A 19892-nucleotide genomic window follows, 5' to 3' on the forward strand; every position below is an offset into this window, starting at 1 on the left:
TTAGATAATATTTTCTACAGTGAAGTTAAACTGTGCCAAGTAGGCGGGCACTTGAAAGGAAAGGTTCATCTCAGCATCTCCTTTTTCTTTTGTTTTCTTTCTCTTTCTGTTCACAAGTCACGAGCCACAGTTTAGTCTTTTGGTTTTTGATAAGAAGACATGTTATTCTTGTTCTTTTGAATGGATCTAACGGTTTTTGTTTTGCTGTCAGTCTGCAGTCACCAGTTTGTCACGGAAACTACACGTGAGTAAACATATTTTCATCTTTTTATAAAACCCCACCAAAGCACTTCATACACGTACATTTTAGAAATACATGCCTCATCCAAACCCAAACACAAACTTTCTCCGTGCTTAAGTTCTTTCTGTCTAGCGACTTTGTGTTAAATTCTTGCCCAGGAATATTTGGCATACAGGTGCAGGAAGGAATCGAAGCTCTAACCTTCTAATCAGTACATGACCGGCCCTACCTTTTGAGCTACAGCCTTCCCAATTTAAACAACGCGATTAACATTTCCTTGCTTCTTAGTGTTTATTCATAACACTCAGCATGCATTTTTTTCTGATTCAGAGTTCATACATAAACATTAAATTTAATCACACATACATATAGCAAGAGCGAGCGAGAGAGAGAGAGAGAGAGAGAGAGAGAGGAAGCAGTCATAGCAATTACCACAGAAGCAAACATCTAAAAAATTTGCCAGTTTCTGAAACATGTTAATGATTTTATTAACAATGTATAGTGTAAGTGTATCCCTTTGTGAAGTCCGTATCTCGGTGTTATGTTTTCGGTTTTATGTTGATAGTCTGTGTCCCGTGTTGTCTGGTTTTGCTTCCCTTGTCTCGTTAGCTCTGTGTCATGGTCTTCCTCATTCTGTGCTGTGTGTTCTGTTTGTCTGCCAGCCTGTTTAGGTATTTTGTATTTTCACTTTAGTATTTTTGCTGTGTCAGCAATAAAACAGTTTTGACTGCACTTTTGCTGGCCGTGAGTCTGCACTTTTGGGTCCACCATTCCTGCCTGCACACAGTAAATTTGACTCCTCACCCATCTTGTTCTTAAGTTTGATGTAGATTGTTGGCCAAAAATGTGTCCAATCCTAATGTAACATTTGCTTTTTTTATTTTTCAACAGAACCTCAGATTATTTGCTCTTCTGAGCCAGTACAAGCAGTATACAGTGAACATGTCCTCCTGCAGTGCTACCTTACGCCCCCACTGAACGCAGCATCTGAGACAGTAAAGTGGACTCGTGGGAATGACGTTGTAATCCTTTGTCAAAATGGAAAGTATAATCCTGGAGCACAGAGAGAGCATTTTGAACCACGGACTGCTCTCTCCCTGGAGGCGTTAACCAAAGGAAATCTGTCACTGATGCTGTCCTCACTAAAACTCACTGACACCGGGAGATACAAATGCTCCTTGATTACTGAAAATCTGGAGAAAAGTTGCTATGTTAACCTCACTGTTGGTTAGTATGTGGTGCAAATACTGAAATAATCCAAACTTTGAACTTTGACTATGGAGGAAACTGATATAAACTGTCTGAGTATTTTCTTTCAGTTCATTTTGATGTGATCAGCCTATTGAAAGGTCATAATTTGTGGTTATCAGTCCCATACATGTCACCTCTTCTACCTTCTAGCAGAGTCAGTGCAGTTGTGGCCAGTGCCTGAAGGTTGCTATCATCACTATAATTCTGTAATAAACAGAGAGCAAATGAGATTTGGCAGACATGTAGCTGCCATGAGAAGAAGAGCATGTAAAATCTCCTGGCAGTATCTTTGTAGCAAGCTATCTAAATTACATCTAAAGACTGCTTTACGACATAAAGTTGATATTTTTGTGCCACCAAAAATGTAATGAGAACAGAAATGCACATTTTTTTGGTGAAAATTAAGTTCAAAAGGCAGGTTTCAAGTTATCTGTCACCTTGAAAGTCTCAGTGATTTGCCTACTATCCAATCTGAATCAGTCTAAATGTTTTAAACACCCTGTATTTATTGACCTACTTGCTTTAGACATATTATTGAGCTGCTGTTTTTTATGTGCTATTCTTTAGTGTAATTTTCTTTATCTAGAATTAGCTGCTGCTCATTTAATTATTCACAGCCATTGTTAAATTAAATCTTAATGAGTCTGATTTTTAAATGTTATTTTTCAGTCTGTGCTTTGAGTGAAAGCACATAAATTTCTGTTCCCTCCATCAAATATGCTGTAGGTTTATTTATTATATTGTTTTGGCTTGTACATTTTATATCTGTACATTTTATTACACTTCATCCATCATTTGATTGAATGTTTGTTTCTGCAGGAGAGTCTGATGTGATTGGCTCAGATGAACCAGTGAAAGCAAATGTGGGTGAGGACGTCATTCTGCCGTGTCACCTGGAGCCCCCATTTAATGTGTCGACTCTCACAGTGGAGTGGAAACGCAATAAAACTTATGTGCATGTTTATCGAAGTATGAAACATGATCCAAATCAGCAGAACACTCACTTTATAAACAGAACATATCTCTTCTGTGACGAAATCGGGAAAGGCAACATTTCCTTATTGCTGAGAAATGTGAGCAAAGACGATGAAGGGCTGTACATCTGCTATGTTCCCAAACTGCATAGTCAAGTCAGAAAGGGGAAAATTACACTAGAAGTTGGTAAGCACAGCTGATGTAATGCATATTCAAAATATTTAAAAAAAATAAAAATTTCTCTGCATTTTAACAAAATTAAAATACTTTTCAACAGATGCAGAAAAACATGATACAAAACAGTTTAATGGATCAAGTAAGTAAATATTTGTTGTTTAATGAGATATCACCAGCACAGTTAGCTTCTTTGTTCCCTGTGATGTCTGTTCAGATTAGAGATGGCACGATACCACTTTTTTTATGTCCGATACCGATACCATAAATTTGGATATCTGTCGATACCGATATGAATCCGATATATTATGTTTTTTAATCAATAAAACTGTTTTTTTAATATCTTGCTGCATTTTGTATAAGTTCATACTCAAGTTTAAATAAACAACAACACTAGCTATTCTGTTATACCTGTATGCAAAATCTAATCTAATAAACTTAAACCTACTCCATCCTTCCTATTCTGATATTTTAAAGAGCAAGCAACCTAACTAATAGGGTTGCAAACTCCCAACAAAAAAAAAAAAAAAAAGGGAACCACCCCCCACCCTCCACCTCATGATGCTTAATTGACGTAATCAACTTTAATTTGATGCAGTGTGAAAAAAATGCACAGAAATAAATTATTTTTCAAGAGCAATTAAATAGATTTAACATCTTTCTTCTACAGAATTGCAGACTGCACAGATGGTACCTTCCCAAAGGAAAAAGTAGTATAGCTTACTAGGGTATATTAGACTTAACAGTTACTATATATAGTAATGGACTTCTATACATTTTACATCAGATTAAAACATTGGGTGTACAATTCAGATAATTATTTATTAAAAGCTAGACATTTTAAATGAGAATAAGAAAGAAAAGTATGTCTTTGTGCCCCCCTTTTCCCTGTTCATGCCCTATCGGCCCCCCTGGCTAAACTTTGCTAGATCCGCCCCTGCACAGTTACCAGCCGTCAGCTACGTAGAAAAAGATCCTGGTCTAGAAAGTAATATTAAATAAAAATTCTAACAACAGCTTATGAAGCGTAAATGTTCTGCTCTTGTTCAGCCGCTGGTTTCCTCTTTCTGGTGCAAAGTGGACCAAAAACAAAGCCGATCAGCTGATCATTAATAAGTTTCGTGATTGAAGTAGCAGCAGGAGAGGGAGAGAGAGAGAGAGGCAGTCGCTCCATATATCGGTTGTTAAGCTTAACGTGGGAATGCTTTACAAACATTCAGAGATGAACTTACACACTTGCTTTACTTCTCTCTGGGATAACTTCCTCGGAGATGAAATGCTGGTTTGGTAGCGAGGCTACAAATACACACAGCTGCTCTATCACGTGACGCATACTGCTCCAACGTGCTACGGTTATGAGCCGAGTTACGCCGTGTCGCAAGTTTTGTGAGATGCTTTTTTGATACTTAATGGATCGATTACATTTTTTATTTCTCTCCGATATCCGATCCAGTAATTTAGGTCAGTATCGGACCGCTACGTGATATCAGATCGGTCCATCTCTAGTTCAGATACAATGTAAATAAAACAAATGACACAGTTGTTTGTGTTTATGTTATTGTTACTCTGTTCATGTTGGGTCTGCGCTTCCACAGGCCCCACTGGTTTAGAAACTTATTCTCGTTAATGAAGGAAACAAGACAATCAGCGATCGATCGATTTTACTTGCTAGCAAGGGAAGCCCCTGTCAGTGTCTAAGGAAAGCGCTCTGAATCCAACCACAGATGACCCGCCTCCCTTTTATTGAAAACAGTTACAGTACACACAAGCACCTCCCATTGTAAAATCCCCCTATGATCACAAAAGACAAGGCACTATGTGTGTGCGTTTGTGTGTCTGCCCACAAAAGGGTCATAAAAGCAGGAAGCTTACTACACAAGAAAACAGGACCTTCAGATAGGATGTCCCTATAATAAAACACTTCAGCCTCCCCCACCAACAAACTGGTTGGAGAGGTGGTCAGAGACAAAGGAATGTCTTTGATCCTGCTGCTTAAACTAAGACTTACAAATTTAAGTAACAGTTCACACAGGCAGGAGAAGCAGGTGTGTAAAATTGATGGTTGAGTGTTTTTTTGGAAGTCTATGGTTAAAAAATGGTTAAAAAAACAAAGAAACCTAACATATTTATTCTGGGGGGTTTTTTTCAGTTAATAATATTAGCACTAAAAACACTAATGGTGCTGATGTCACTACTGTCATCATTGCTGTCATCTTTCCTGTCATCATTGCTGTCATCACTGCTGCCATTGCATGGTACATCTGGAAACGTTGGCAAAACCGTAAGTCACAGTTTTCTTCTCTTTTAATTTTCATTAAAAAAATGTACTACATTGATGTCCTAAAATTGTATTTATATAGCACCTTTCTAGAGAAAAGATCACAAGGTGCTTCATACAGAGATAACAATGCATAAAACAAAAACAGAAAAAAAGTTATCCAAATGCAATTCTAAAAAGATGTGTTACTGGTGTTTTTTTTTTTAAATGAGACTACTGAATCCAAAGATCTTAAGCTCAGTGGGAGTTCCATAGTCTGGGGCTGATAGTGGCAAAAGCTCTGTCTCCCTTAGTCCTCAGCCTTGTATGACCTCAGGGACCTGCTAAGGACATAGGGCTGTAGAAGTTCAATGAACATCATGAACATCCAATGTGAGAGCGGAATCAAAAGTTACCCCTAGGTTCCTGATAGACGGTTTCACTAATGTCGAAAGGGAACAAAGAGCTTTCATTATCTTAGGGACAAATCTATCAGGTAAAGGAACAAAGAGAAAGGAGGAAGGAGATCAGATGCTCATATAGAAATGAAAGTGATGGTTCAGGTTGTGGCATGGCTGCTTGCACTGTTGAAGAGGATGTTTTTTTGTTTGTTTGTTTGTTTGTTTTGTTTTGTTTTTCGGTGATCTTGCCTGTTTACATGCTTTTAAAAAGTAGGGTTACAAGCTTCTGGGTCAAGTTGTGATTCCCTTCTTTCATGACAGCTTGTCTTTCTTAGTTTAATTATAAAGAAAAGTATTAATAAAAGCCTTTTTTAAACCTGGACACTTTTTTTATTTTCCCACATCCCCTGGACTTTTTTGGGGAGCATAACAAGTGGGAGCTTGTCCGAGGTCTGACAAAGGGGATATGGAATTAGTATTATTTTGGCTTTTGATGATATTCTGCTGATTTTGCCTGTTGAGGCAATTCAGAGCTGTTCAATTCAGAATTTCTAATTCTCATGTGACCAAAATGCTCCCAACTGTTAGGTAAAGTTTAGTATTTTTGGGAACTGGGTTTTCTTTTTTTATTTATTCATGTTGTTTTTTTTAAATATACATATGCCACTATAAGTAAGTTGGTTAAGTTCAACATTAAGTTGTTTAGCTGTTAGTTACTACTCTGTTACTGGGTTAGCTGGTGTGTGTAGTGGTACCTTAATTAGGTTTGTCAAAACAAACAGCCAGCTTGCTCTGCTCTACTTAAACGTGCCTCAATTTGTGTATTTGCTGAACCTATTCCAATGGTTAAAATGGGTGTGACACTGAGAGTGCATCTGGCATGCCTTCAGTTGGAGGAGGAATGAGAATGTGAGTTCCAGTTGAGAAAGGAACTGGTACTAAATAAAAGCGAAGCTGAAATTGTCACAGTCCTGGGTCTGGGAACCCAGTATATTTGGTTATGTACTTTTACTTTTGATAGTTTTGTATTATGACTGTTGTTTTGGGTTTCCTAGGGTTTAGTTGTGTTCCCTCTGTTTAGTGTCTTCCCTGCTTGTGTATCCCCTTAGTGTTGTAGGTCTCTGTGTTTAGTCCGCGTCTCTGAGTCTGTGTCATTACGTGTATGTGTTTCCTGTTTTACTTTGAAGGTCCATGTCTTATGTCAGTGTGTTCTGTTTACGTTTCCCCTGCCTCATCAGCTGTTATGTCTCCCAGGTGTGTCTCCCTCCTGTTTCCCATCCCCTGATTACTGGTGTGTATTTATAGTGTGTTCACCGGTCCTCGTTGCTGGTTTCCCTCGGTCTCCCTGCGTTTCTCCGTCCGTCTTTCCGTGTATTTCCTCGTACCTCCCTGCATCTTGGTTTCTGGTTAATTCTGTTAGTTTTTCCAGTTTAGGTTTTCTTAGTTCATGCTCACCCTGTTAGGATGCCTGGGTCGTTGACCCAGGGCTTTTGAGTTTATTATATTATTTATCATTTCTAGTCTTTGGGTTTCTTAGAGTTCTGTCTTATGGTTTATGTCTCTGTGTTCTATAGTTGCTCTGTCTCCCCTGTCGGCTGTATCCCCTTGTTAAGTTTGCGTCTCTGTGTTATGTTTCCTGTTTTACTTTGAAAGTCCGTGTTTCATGTTAGTGTATCTGGTTTTGCTTTCCTTGTCTCGTTAGTCCTGATTTGCCCCAGCTGTGTTTCCCTCCTGTTGCCCATTCCCTGATTGCTCCCTCTATGTATTTAAGCCCTGTGTTTCAGTTTGTCATTGTCGCGATCTACTCTTATCTACCCTCACTCATGCTGTGTGTTTTGTTTTCCGGCCTGTGTTAATGTTTGTACTTTGGAAGTTTCGTTACCCTTTTTTGAGTTCAGCATTAAAGCTGTTTAAGTTCACGTTTGTCTCCGGAGTCTGCACTGTGGGTCCTTTTCCTGTCTGCACACAGCCTACACCTAACAGAAGATCGCGACCAGAACATGGACCCAGCAGACTCCGTATGGTATCGGCAACCCGCAGTTTCTGCCTTCCTCAAGGAGAGCGTGAGGCAGGAGGCTAAGCATGCCCAGGAGCTCCAGTCACCCTTCTATGGGTCTCGTTTGGCTTTCGGAGGGCCCCGCAGCCTCCAAACCGCCATGGCTACGGCCGAGCCGGCACCTATGCCTCGGAGGATCAGATTGAGCACGTGCTCATTCTCTCCGGTCGCTACACCTCCGCCTCCACCCCCGGATTTCCAGTCCAACAAGAGGGTTAAGCAGCGAAGAAAGAAGGATTATGTGACGCCGGACGCTAGACTCACTCCGCTGCAGTCCTTCGCTCTGTTTTTGGGTCTGCAGCGTTCTGAGCTTCATAAACTCTCAGATTCCTCATTGCAGCCCGGTCCGTTGGAGGATTTGCAGCCCAGTTTGCCACCTCCCACTTCCCGGAGGAGGCGGCGCTCACACCGTCGCCACTCTGTCTCTGCTGGGCCTGCTCCCCTGCCTTCCTGTGCTCCTGCTCCCAAGGCAGCTGCGGTCCAGCCATCCCCTGCACCTGTATCAGTTCCTCGGGTGAGGGGGGCCAGGGCCCAGTTGATCCCTGCTCCAGTTTCCAGGCCAGCTGAGGCTCTGCTAGTCCCTGCACCCGTACCTGTTCCTTGGGTGGGGACAGCAGCTGCCCAGCCGTCGCCTGTTCCGGTTTCCAGCGTGAGGCTTGCCAGGACACAGCCTACCTCTGCACCCATTCCTACTCCTCGGATGGGAGCGGCTAGTGCCCAGCAGGCTCGTGCACCCATTCCTGACCTTGCTGGAGGCTCTGGTGAGCCCGTCCAGCCGTTTTTCTCGTGTTCTGGAGGCTCAGGAGAATTAGCTCAGCTACCTGCTAATCCACCACCTAACCCACCATTGCTACCATCGTTACAACAGTCAATAGAACTTCAACTTCTATCCATAGCTCAAACATTAGCTCGCCTCTCACCTCAGCCTTCTGTTCCCGCTGGGGGTTCTGGAGAACCGCACCAGCCTTTGTTTGCCTCCACTGGAGGGTCGGAGGGGCCCGTCCAGCCTTCTGTTCCCGCTGGGGGTTCTGGAGAACCGCACCAGCCTTTGTTCGTCTCCGCTGGAGGGTCCGAGGGGCCCGTCCAGCCTTCTGTTCCCGCTGGGGGTTCTGGAGAACCACACCAGCCTTTGTTCGTCTCCGCTGGAGGGTCCGAGGGGCCCGTCCAGCCTTCTGTTCCCGCTGGGGGTTCTGGAGAACCACACCAGCCTTTGTTCGTCTCCGCTGGAGGATCTGAGGGGCCCGTCCAGCCTTCTGCCTCCGCTGGAGGGTCCGAGGGCCCGTCCAGCCTTCTGCCTCCGCTGGAGCGTCCGAGGGGCCCGTCCAGCCTTCATCGCCACCACCTGCGGCTCCCACGCCGTCGCCTGCAGCGCCAACACCTGCGGCTCCCACGCCGTCGCCTGCAGCGCCAACACCTGCGGCTCCCACGCCGTCGCCTGCAGCTTCGTCCTCACCTGGTCCGGCTTCAGCTTCAGCTACGGCTTCGTCCTTGCCTGGTCCGGCTTCAGCTTCAGCTACGGCTTCGTCCTCGCCTGGTCCGGCTTCGGCTACAGCTTCGCTTGGTCCAGCTCTGGCTTCGCCTGTTCGTCCTGTCCGGCCTGTTCGTCCTGCTCGTCCTGTCCGGCCTGTTCGTCCTGCTCGTCCTGTCCGGCCTGTTCGTCCTGCTCGTCCTGTCCGGCCTGTTCGTCCTGCTCGTCCTGTCCGGCCTGTTCGTCCTGCTCGTCCTGTCCGGCCTGTTCGTCCTGCACGTCCTGTCCGGCCGCTTTCCAGGCCAATGACTGGATGTCCTCGCCGTCGTGGACGGCCTCCTGACCTGCTCCGTCGCCGCCGGTGCCTCCCGCCCTGCCGGCCTCCTGAACTTTTTTCTGGACTCTTGTGCCGTCGTCCTCCGGGCCGGCCCCCTGAACTGCCCGGGTTTGGACTCTTGGGCCGTCGTCCTCCGGGCCGGCCCCCTGAACTTTGTGTGGATTGTTTTTCCTGGCCGCCTGTGTGGTTTTCTTTGGTTGTTTTCTGGGCTCCAGTGTTTTCTGTTTTTGGTCTCTGGGTTGTGTTTGGTTTGTTTCGAGCCCTCCGTCCTGGACCCCCACCGCCCGCCCTGGTTGGGTTGTTTTTTGTTTTGGTGTTTTGGTTTGGGCTGTCTGGGAGCCAGCCCTTTAGGGGGGGTACTGTTAGGATGCCTGGGTCGTTGACCCAGGGCTTTTGAGTTTATTATATTATTTATCATTTCTAGTCTTTGGGTTTCTTAGAGTTCTGTCTTATGGTTTATGTCTCTGTGTTCTATAGTTGCTCTGTCTCCCCTGTCGGCTGTATCCCCTTGTTAAGTTTGCGTCTCTGTGTTATGTTTCCTGTTTTACTTTGAAAGTCCGTGTTTCATGTTAGTGTATCTGGTTTTGCTTTCCTTGTCTCGTTAGTCCTGATTTGCCCCAGCTGTGTTTCCCTCCTGTTGCCCATTCCCTGATTGCTCCCTCTATGTATTTAAGCCCTGTGTTTCAGTTTGTCATTGTCGCGATCTACTCTTATCTACCCTCACTCATGCTGTGTGTTTTGTTTTCCGGCCTGTGTTAATGTTTGTACTTTGGAAGTTTCGTTACCCTTTTTTGAGTTCAGCATTAAAGCTGTTTAAGTTCACGTTTGTCTCCGGAGTCTGCACTGTGGGTCCTTTTCCTGTCTGCACACAGCCTACACCTAACACACCCTCGCCATTTCTGTTTGTATCCACTTTTGTTCAATAAATACTCACCTGCATCAGAGCTGCCACATTTTGGGTCCTTTCTACAAACTCCACACGTCTGCCATACCGGACGTGACAGTATTAGTGTTTTTTGGGTTGACTTAGGTTCCTTGAATTATTTTTTGTGTTATATTGACAATTTCGAGTTTCTGGTTTCCTGTTCTGTTTCTGTGCCCTTCCCCGTGTTCCACGTCTTAGAATCTAGTCTGCGTCCTGATGGGTGTTGTGCTTCCTGTTTTATGCTGATAGCCCTGTCCTGTCTGCAGTGTGTCTAGTTTCTTTTCCCTCATCATCTTTTGTGTGATTAGTCCCAGCTGTGTTTCCACCTGTTCCCCATATCCTTGTGTTCCTGCTTGTGTATTTTAATTCTCAGTCTTCCCCAGCTTGTTGTCATGTCATACCCTCATTATGCTGTGTGTTTGTTTCCTCATGTGAACTTCCCAGTTTCTAGGTTTGTGTTCCCAGTTTAGTTCCTAATTTTGAAGTTGATGTTTTTATTTGTTTTGTAAAGTTTATTTCATATGAAGGGAAAACTACACATTAACTGTGAAAATTAAAAGGAAAAAAAACCAAGAAAATCACAAAAAAGGTGGAAAATGTAGGGGTTTTTTTATGAGAGAGAAGAAAAATGCGCTCCAATTATGAGTTTTTGCACGTTATTATCAAAACGGTTAGAATTTCAAATTTTTCAGGTTTTTGTATTAGGGACGACTTTAGGTTCCAGGGGATCATAGTGAGGGTATAAAAGAGGTAGTGACTGGTGCTGCTCTTCTCTCCTCGCCCTGATGAGTGGCTGTGAACAATTGTGATTTGGAAAAACAAAGAGCCTGAGATGATTTAGTGGCCATTCACACACACTGTGGTTATGTCCATACAGCAGAGTCTCAAGGTACAGGCTGTCTTTCTCTTAGTGAGTTTAAGTTTGTTGAAATGTATTTCATGTTTATTGTATACCTACTGATGCTCTCTGGCAGGTAGCTCCATGCCCTCCTGGGTTTTAAATGCACCTTAGAACACACATGCATCAACACTACATGTGAGCGGGTGGATGGAGGTTTGGAGTCTTCACACACCCCCGTTCTCTTTTGCCCATCAGGGCTGGGAGGAGTAGTTGGCTATCCAGTTGGGGTTGGAATGTGGGGCCTCCCTGCTACTGCGGAGTTGGGAGCGGTCTGCTTGTCTCCACCCCAGGGAAAAGGGTAACACCTCCTGGGTCTGAGTGCTGTTTCCCCCTCTAGGGGCAAAGGTACCTAGACTGGGGGTATAGAGTACATTTGGGGAGTGTGATTGTGTGTACAGTGTCTAGGATTTGCATATGTGTGCATGGGAGGTGTGGGGATGGATGTTGGTATCTGTGTGTGCCTGTTTGTCTCTGTCTATATGTCAGGTCGGGTATCAGACGCCACCTCTCTAGGGACATGTCAGGCCCTCTAAGGTATGGAGGACTATCTCCCCCCACCACTTCCCCTGCCAGTGGCAGATGCCCTCAGACATCGGTAAATTGGTGGTTCTTGGTGTCCGGGGATGGGCACTCAGGTACGCACCGGCTCACTCCCGTTAGCTGCTTTTGGGGTCTGGTGCCTGTGGCTCGGTCGGGCCCCTTCGGGGGTGGGGTGCCCTCAACCTCTGGGCCTGGGGCTCGGTCCACTCTGGCACAGCTGGCTGTCGGCGGAGCTCACGGGCACGTCACTACAAGCCCCTCTGGCTTCTGCTCCGCGGCTGCTGGGTGACCCCTCATCTGGGGCTCTCCTCAGCTCTTTCCCTACCTGTCTTTCTTTCTCCCTTTCCCTTCCCCCAGTCATGTCAGTACCGTGTGTAGCAACTGAAAATAAACAATAAAAACAAAGGTCAATCAAATGGACCAATACGGCAAGGTCGGGATGGTCCATTTGCTTAAGTAAATATGTTGGGAATCTTTCTTTGCCTTTAGACAATAATTCTGATGGCCAAAGATCCAAACGGGAAAGGCGGGTGAAAAAAAAATTCATTGTCTTTTCCTTCTTCTCTTTTTTGCTGTGTTTTCCTCCCGAGTTGGTTTTAGAGTAGGGTCACGTTTTAAAACTGATATCTTTACTTTGGGTTTGCTTTTATGCACGGCCATGCAGAGACGTTTAAAGGGGCGGGTGCTCAAAGTTAAAAAGGGGCATACTGAACCAGGCTGAATAACAACAACACACATTCATCAAGAATCTAATATGGGATCGCATCATACTATATCACTGTTGTGAGGTGGCGACAAGGCAAAGCAAACGTAGCCAATGTTTTACCTGATGGGTACAATGTTGCTGTTGAGGGGTTGCTGCTGCTCCTGCTGCTGATAGTGCTGGAGGGCAGGGCTGTGTTGACCTGAGACTGTAGACATTAAAAAGTCCATAGGAGAGATGGGAGCTGATTAAACAAGTGTCATGAGATAATAACAAAATGCAAAGAACATAACAAAATGCGCTTGGAATCACAAGGCAACAAAAAACTGTGAGAAATAAACTAGACCCTGCCTGTGAATCACTCTTTGCCTCTCTTCCTCCTTCCATCCCCTCATCTCATCTATCACTCTCCACTTGCTGTCTATCTGAGAACAAGGCACAACTTGCTTTTGCAATAAACTATAATTTAATTATCCACACGTAACAACTCTTACACTTAATCTATAATAAAATGATGACAGAAAAATGTTATAGAAGCAAAACATTTCAGTTGTGCTTATTATTATTTTTATACTGGAATACCTCTCCAACAACTGGTACATGTGTTAATGTTACCTGTGCTCTTTGTAATCCAGCTGCTGAGGGATCCACTGCCTTTAGTAGCCTCACACAGCTCCTACTGTTTCCCCCTCATGTCCTTACCAGCCATGTCTGGACAATGTTATATCATGAGTACTAATTTAAAAAAAATCCATATAAATAAAACACACACATGCACGCACAGTGACATTTTAGACCTTCTTCAGAATACTGTACATACTGTGGGCACAAGTTTCCATCATGGTGCTGATCCAGAATCCTTCCCTTATTATTTATTACTAGAGCTACAATAATAAAGCAATGAGGGGGAAAAAGTAATAAATATGAAATAATGTATTTATGATGATTCCATTTGTTTCACTATCCACTCTGTGCAGGAAGAAAGCTTATTACATTTTTAAACTGTAGAGATACAATAATTTTACTGCTGTAAAATCAGCATTTAAAATATAAATCTAATATAATCTGTGTCTTAATGTATGTTCTTCAAAAGACAGCTTATGTTTTTTAAAATATTATAATTATAATAATGCATAATTATGTGGACATGCATATTAGACCGTTTTAAGTGAAATATAATCCCCCCAGAAAGGCAGGAAAAGCCCTGTAAGTTACTTTAAAACTAAATATGTTCCCTAAAACTGTGGACAGAGCTACAGACCCATGACAGCCTTACCCAGTTAGCCAGCAGCAATGACCAGCACTACTTGTGCAGTTAATAAAAGGACAGGTTTGTCACAAGACCCTGCCACAAGACAGCTTACCAACGTGTACGTGATAAGCTGATACTCCTGTGTGCTGTAGACTACAGTGTGCGCTGTACACATACTTACTGGTTTTGTCGCATCAGTCTGTGTCTCTGAGTTAATTTGTGTTTCTCCTACAGCTCCGGACCGCAAAAAATGCGCGTGCTCTTTCTGAGCTCGTTCCCGGCTCGTAACCAGCGCGTTCTGCCGTCAAGAGCGATCATTGGTTAATGGTGATCATGTGACTAATGCAAGCCAGATCCTTTTATTTAGCAAAACTGTGATTAATAGTTAAATATTATTGTTGAGGGGCACAGACAGGACTCCGCACGCACACACACATTAAAAAAATAAATAAATAATTTTTTTTTTTTAAAGTTGCCTCAACTAAAGGGCACTCTGGGCACCCATCAGGAAAGGGGCGGGTGCTCAAGCCCCTCGAGCCCCCCCTCTGCACGTGCCTGCTTTTATGTCTACTGGACTGGTGCAATATTAGTTAGGAAATGCGCAATCCCTGAGCTGGGCTCTTACCTTAGAGAGATTGGGCCTTGCATAGGTGCTCATGATGATGGATTTGCTGTGATCAAGATTGAGTGATTGTAGTGCTACTAATTATTGCCTGAACAAAACACTTCCGTTCCGGTGGGCTCGTATTTATTCAATTCAATTCAATTTTATTTATATAGTGCCCAATCACAACAGTCGCCTCAAGGCGCTTTATATTCTACAGTAGATCGTACAATAATAGATACAGAGAAAACCCAACAATCATATGACCCCCCTATGAGGAAGCACTTTGGCGACAGTGGGAAGGAAAAACTCCCTTTTAACAGGAAGAAACCTCCGGCAGCACCAGGCTCAGGGAGGGGTGGAGATTAATAACAAGTGTGATTAAGTGCAGAGTAAGAGGTGAGAGAAGGAAAACAGGATAAAGACATGCTGTGGAAGAGAGACAGAGGTTAATAACAGATATGATTTGATGCAGAGAGGTCTATTAACACATAGTGAGTGAGAAAGGTGACTGGAAAGGAAAAAAAACTCAATGCATCATGGGAATCCCTGGCAGCCTACACCTATTGCAGCATAACTAAGGAGAATTCAGGGTCACCTGGTCCAGCCCTAACTATATGCTTTAGCAAAAAGGAAAGTTTTAAGCCTAATCTTGAAAGTAGAGATGGTGTCTGTCTCCCGAATCCAAACTGGAAGCTGGTTCCACAGAAGAGGGGCCTGAAAACTGAAGGCTCTCCCTCTCATTCTACTTTAAATACTCTAGGGACAACAAGTAGGCCTGCAGAGCGAGAGCGAAGTGCTCTAATAGGGTGATATGGCACTACAAGGTCATTAAGATAAGATGGGGCCTGATTATTTAAGACCTTGTATGTGAGGAGCAGGATTTTGAATTCAATTCTGGATTTAACAGGAAGCCAATGAAGGGAAGCCAAAACAGGAGAAATATGCTCTCTCTTTCTAGTCCCTGTCAGGTCTCTTGCTGCAGCATTTTGGATTAACTGAAGGCTTTTCAGCGAGTTTTTAGGACATCCTGATAATAAAGAATTACAGTAGTCCAGCCTGGAAGTAATAAATGCATGAACTAGTTTTTCAGCGTCACTCTGAGACAGGATATTTCTAATTTTAGAAATTCTTTTAATTTTGAAGCAAAGGGCTTCTTAATTCAGATTCTTATTTGGGTGGACTTGTATGTTGTTGTTGTGGGGTTTTTTTTGTTTGTTTTGTTTTTTAAAGGAACCTGGGGTCACCAGGGGAGAGCTAGCCCTCAGATGACAGTTACATTGCTGGCAGGTTGCACCAATAACAGTACATTGTTGGTCTTTAGTAACATTTTTATTGTGATGTTTTAGGTCTATTGCAAACCCGTTGTGTTTTCTCTTAAAAACAAAACAAAACTGTATTCTGGCTGATACTGACCCTCTTGTCCTGTTTATTTTGGGTTTGTTCCTGTAAGAGCTTTGGGCCTGAAAGTTGGCACGAGTAGTATAGAGGCTCTTTGCAGTTATTTGGTGGTTTCTACGCAATACATTTTACATAGCGCCATGGAGCTCCTCTCTCTGGCTCAGAGGCAAAAGGCTGCAACGCCCATGCAGTAAATGCTTTTAATTATGTATCATAAACATACTGGTAACGTGACTGGTCAAAGCAGTTTTCGGTGGCCTTTGCACTGATGTTGGCTCACGTTTCTTCTTCTGCACCTTTGATTTTTTTTTTTTTTTTTTTTTTGCAAAGTGGTGTAAAGTTGAATGTAGATATGTAAAAGGAAAAGTACTTTCTTCTCAGTTATGCTGTATCAGTTTATGTAGTTATGATAATGATAATAATAATACTAATAGATATGCTTATAGTACTTTTTCACTTCAGATTCATTTTAGTAGGTTGATGAACAGCAATAGAAATAGAAATGTTGGCCACAGTTCCTGTCATATAACATTTCTAAAATCTTGACCCACTACTATTTTTTATTCTAACATCCCTCAATGCAATCTGTAAACAATCAAGTAAAAAGTTCAATGAGGTAATTTAATAAAATCACTTACAAGTTGGGTGGCAATAAACATAAATCAAACTGACATGAATACACCTGCTTGACAAAAGGTTTCTGATGTCAGACCTACAAGAGTCTTCTATTTACATGATCTTGATCATTCATTTAGGTCGAAAGATGAAAGTTCAAATATAAGCCTGCAAAAAGAATATAAATATATGACATATCATAAAACTGAAAGGTGTAGTGCTTGGTGACCGGAAATAGGTAAAAGCTGTTCAATGTGAATTTTATTGACCCTCTCCTCTCAAAGGAAAAAAACACCATCCATGCATGTTGAATTCTTAAACATACTAATAATCTCTCTTTTTAGTCTTATTTGCTTTCAATATCAGATATTTCTGGTTTACATAATCTAAGATGTGAGATTGTAAGATACACCACATGTTGAGCAGTCTGCACAAAGAACATAAAATGATAATGATAATGATAATTTTGAGAGGCAAATAACTTGTTTTATGTTGCACAGGAAGACAAACTGGAGAGCAAAATGATCATCCAAACAATGAGCAAGTGGAACAGCAACAAGACATTCCATTGAGAGAAGAGCAAGAAGAGCCAAACCCTACAACTTGTCCAACAGCTTGGTTTCATAGCAGAACATAAATTAATCTCAAATAAACTGTGTTGGTTTGTGGTCATGGACATGAATTTTTTCTTTTTCTGAAGTAAAAAACTATAAGGAAACTGTTAGTTAGAGCCTTGTTGTTTGCTTTATACATGTGTGCTGATATGTATTTTTCCTCTGCCATAAAGAGTGCAACATATGTTGAACTTTGAACTGATAATATTTGGTACATAAGAAGATGTTGTGCTTGTGATAACTGCTACATAATTCTCTTTGTTGTCTCTCTGTATAAACCTTCTGTTATCACGTTATTTCACAAATTTCTAAGAAAATGATGAAGTGTTGACATCAGATTCAAACCATCAAAGTTGAAGTTTGAAAGGACATGTTTGTAAACTGTTCCTTGGTATTACTAGTTTTAAACCTGGTGCTAGGGGTGGGCGGTATAAACAGTATACTGTAGGAACAATATAAATTTGGCCAACGGTAGAGATTTTGACTATACCGCTCTACTGCAATAGCGCATGTTGATGGTGTCATCAAGCTGCGCCTGTTTTGGTCGAAAGCGCTGCAGCGGCTGCAAACAACATAATCTGCAAATTATGCCGGGCGACAGTAATAGCAACGAGACAAAGCACTTTTGGAATATGGGCAAAGCCAAAAACTGCGCTTCCTCCACTTCCCTACCATTGATTCATTAGTGTTGAATTCTCTCGCAGCTGCTCTATTCCCATGTTGTTGCAGTATATTAATGACTAACCTCATATTGTGGATGGATTATCTCAGTTGTTCTCCTAACTGAAGTTTGGTTTGTTTACAGCATCCTGCCATGCAATTGCATTTGTCCCTAACCACCAGAAACCCTCACGTTAATTTTTATCAAGTGGAAAAAAGTTTGCGTTCATCCTTCAGCTTTACTGTGCTAATATTATGCTAACATAGCTGTTTTGCTAGCGATCACGTAGGACATCATTATATACCAGCTAGTCCAACTTTAGTAACCCTACAAATGTCACTACTGTTTAGTTTTCTGTCTTCATTTATGTTGGAAGTGATAGCAGAGCTAACGTTTTTAATTTTTTTAGAAATCTCTCAGTCAGAACATGGCATATCATGTTTAGGTGTAAGCTAGCGAGCTAACTTCCTGCTAACTTCTAACTCCTATGAATATAATAAATTCTGTTTACATGGATGCCTGGATGTTAAACTTCATATTTACACCTGGTAAAGCAGCAACACTGATCATTTTATTACAGATGAAAGAATTTAGACAGTTTTTAGCTCTCAGTGATGCCACAGTGTTTGTTTGACTTTGGGACCTGAAGCGGACGGAGTTTAGGGCCCAGATTAATCCGCGAGGCTCCTGACTACGTTAGCCGTAATGCTCCAACAATTCATCAAGCGGTGCGCCTTCGTAGCTTACCAAAGTTGTACTAAAACATTTTTGACAGATTTCTGCACACTGTGTACCACATAAACTCGGTTCAAGGTCAGTAAGCACAACCAGAATTCATACATATGGCACATTGTGGATTTTTGAGAAAATTAAAGGATTTTAAGTGCGCCTTATAGTGTGTAAAATACGTTATACAGAAGAAAAGAATATATCGTGATATATATCATTACCGCTTCAAATTATACCGTTGAATAAAAGGCTCTGGGATTTTATGTCTATGTTCTGCAATATTGTGTGGGGTGGAGTTGTAGGAAATGATGTAGGCAGAAGTTGGGGGTAACGTGGTGCTACTCGAGAAGGGGAGATTGTACGGAAGCGTAGAGGTGCCACCCAGGCAAAAGAAAAATAGAAGGATATCACGTTATAACGTTTATTGTTCTAACAAGATACTTTTCATGTTTGAACAACATAATATCACGTTATTACAATATACATAATTATCACGTTCGTACAATATAATATTTATATTGTACGAACGTGATATTTATATTGTACGAGCTGGCACTATGTAGTAATTTTATTCGGCCACACGATGCCGCGAAAGTCCCTTTCTTCACAGTTAGAGTGGATGTTTCGGCTATGTATGACGTTCTCACTGTGTTTAATTGTGTCCTTTCTGTGTTTGGAGCAAGAGATGTAAGATTGGCACAGTTCGAATCATATATGTTATGTTATGTGTATATTCAGATGGATGTGTTGGTTTATTTCATTTAATACATATGTTTATCTTAGTGGAGCTGTTGCTGTAGATATTCATATACTCATGGCAATTTGTTGTTACTACAGACTGCTGTCAACACTGAGCATCCAAGTGGCAATAAAACAGCTGGTGGTGACAATCCAGCAAAGTGGAAGCCTCTTGTCCTCCTTCCTGTATCCTGACCGATACACCATCTTGTTAACTGCTGAACCTAAAAGAACTAGCCCTCACCAAGTACTCCTCAACAACCGTGATATGGCTTTTAGGCCATATCGACCAGCCCTACCTGGTGCCTCTGTATACTGTACTGAAGTCTTTTATACAGTATGTGAATATTTTACAGAATGTTTGGATACAATTTTTTTTTTTTTACATCAAAGCTATTTATTTATTTTTAATTAACATTTTTTGTTATGCCAAATTGACATAATATGCCAAGCTACAACATTCAAGACTTGGTTCAAAAAGCCTTTATCCTTTCAATGTGAAGGGCTTTTTTTGAGTCAAATACAAATATATGGATCTTATGCTCCTGGGCTTTTTGTTTCAATGCCTTTCTTTCCTCTCAGCCTCAACAATAATTAACAGATGCTGAGATTTGAAATAATAAGAATAAGATAATAAGAAATGTTTTGAGGATTAAACTTTTATTTCCCACAGAGTTTATTTCCTTTAATAATCTAAGACACAGTGATGCTGATTTTCAGGATAAAAAAAACATCATGCATGCAGAACTCTGAATACTTTAGTGAGACAGTAAAAAAGTCAAAATAAATAAAATCTTTTGAAAAACCTTCCTTTAGTTTGATGAAGTGGAAACAATTTTTTTTGGATGAAATGGTTGAGCTGTCAGTGCTCATCAATCAGAACTAATTTTATTGGAAACTTTCACACATTTACTCAGTTACTAATAACAGTGCTCTCCTGCACAACTGAACATTTTGAGGATGATGTTTGTCAGAAAATCAATTTCTGCTTCACTGACTAAGCAGACTGGCACTATTCTTTAAATTTCTGTGAATCAAACATGTTCACG

At 42.0% G+C, this 19892-nt stretch overlaps 1 protein-coding gene across 1 annotated transcript; it reads left to right on the forward strand.

Moving 5' to 3' along the window:
* The first annotated feature begins 51 nt into the window (after window positions 1-51).
* On the forward strand, window positions 52-16744 carry LOC112843272 (butyrophilin subfamily 1 member A1). The gene is made up of 5 exons (XM_025901629.1): window positions 52-244; window positions 1133-1468; window positions 2312-2653; window positions 2745-2783; window positions 16602-16744. Exons 1-5 carry the CDS (start codon window positions 181-183, stop codon window positions 16736-16738), a joined length of 918 nt encoding a protein of 305 aa, XP_025757414.1. The 5' UTR covers window positions 52-180; the 3' UTR covers window positions 16739-16744.
* Window positions 16745-19892: the final 3148 nt, after the last annotated feature.

The sequence above is a fragment of the Oreochromis niloticus genome, linkage group LG3 (genome assembly GCF_001858045.2).
Source record: "Oreochromis niloticus isolate F11D_XX linkage group LG3, O_niloticus_UMD_NMBU, whole genome shotgun sequence".
Taxonomy (NCBI): domain Eukaryota; kingdom Metazoa; phylum Chordata; class Actinopteri; order Cichliformes; family Cichlidae; genus Oreochromis; species Oreochromis niloticus.

Coding starts and splice junctions, on each gene's coding strand:
- LOC112843272 (XM_025901629.1), top strand. CDS start 181: ATGGATCTAACGGTTTTTGTTTTGCTGTCAGTCTGCAGTCACCAGTTT. Junction 245..1,132: donor GTTTGTCACGGAAACTACAC/GTGAGTAAACAT, acceptor ATTTTTCAACAG/AACCTCAGATTATTTGCTCT. Junction 2,784..16,601: donor AAAACAGTTTAATGGATCAA/GTAAGTAAATAT, acceptor TATGTTGCACAG/GAAGACAAACTGGAGAGCAA.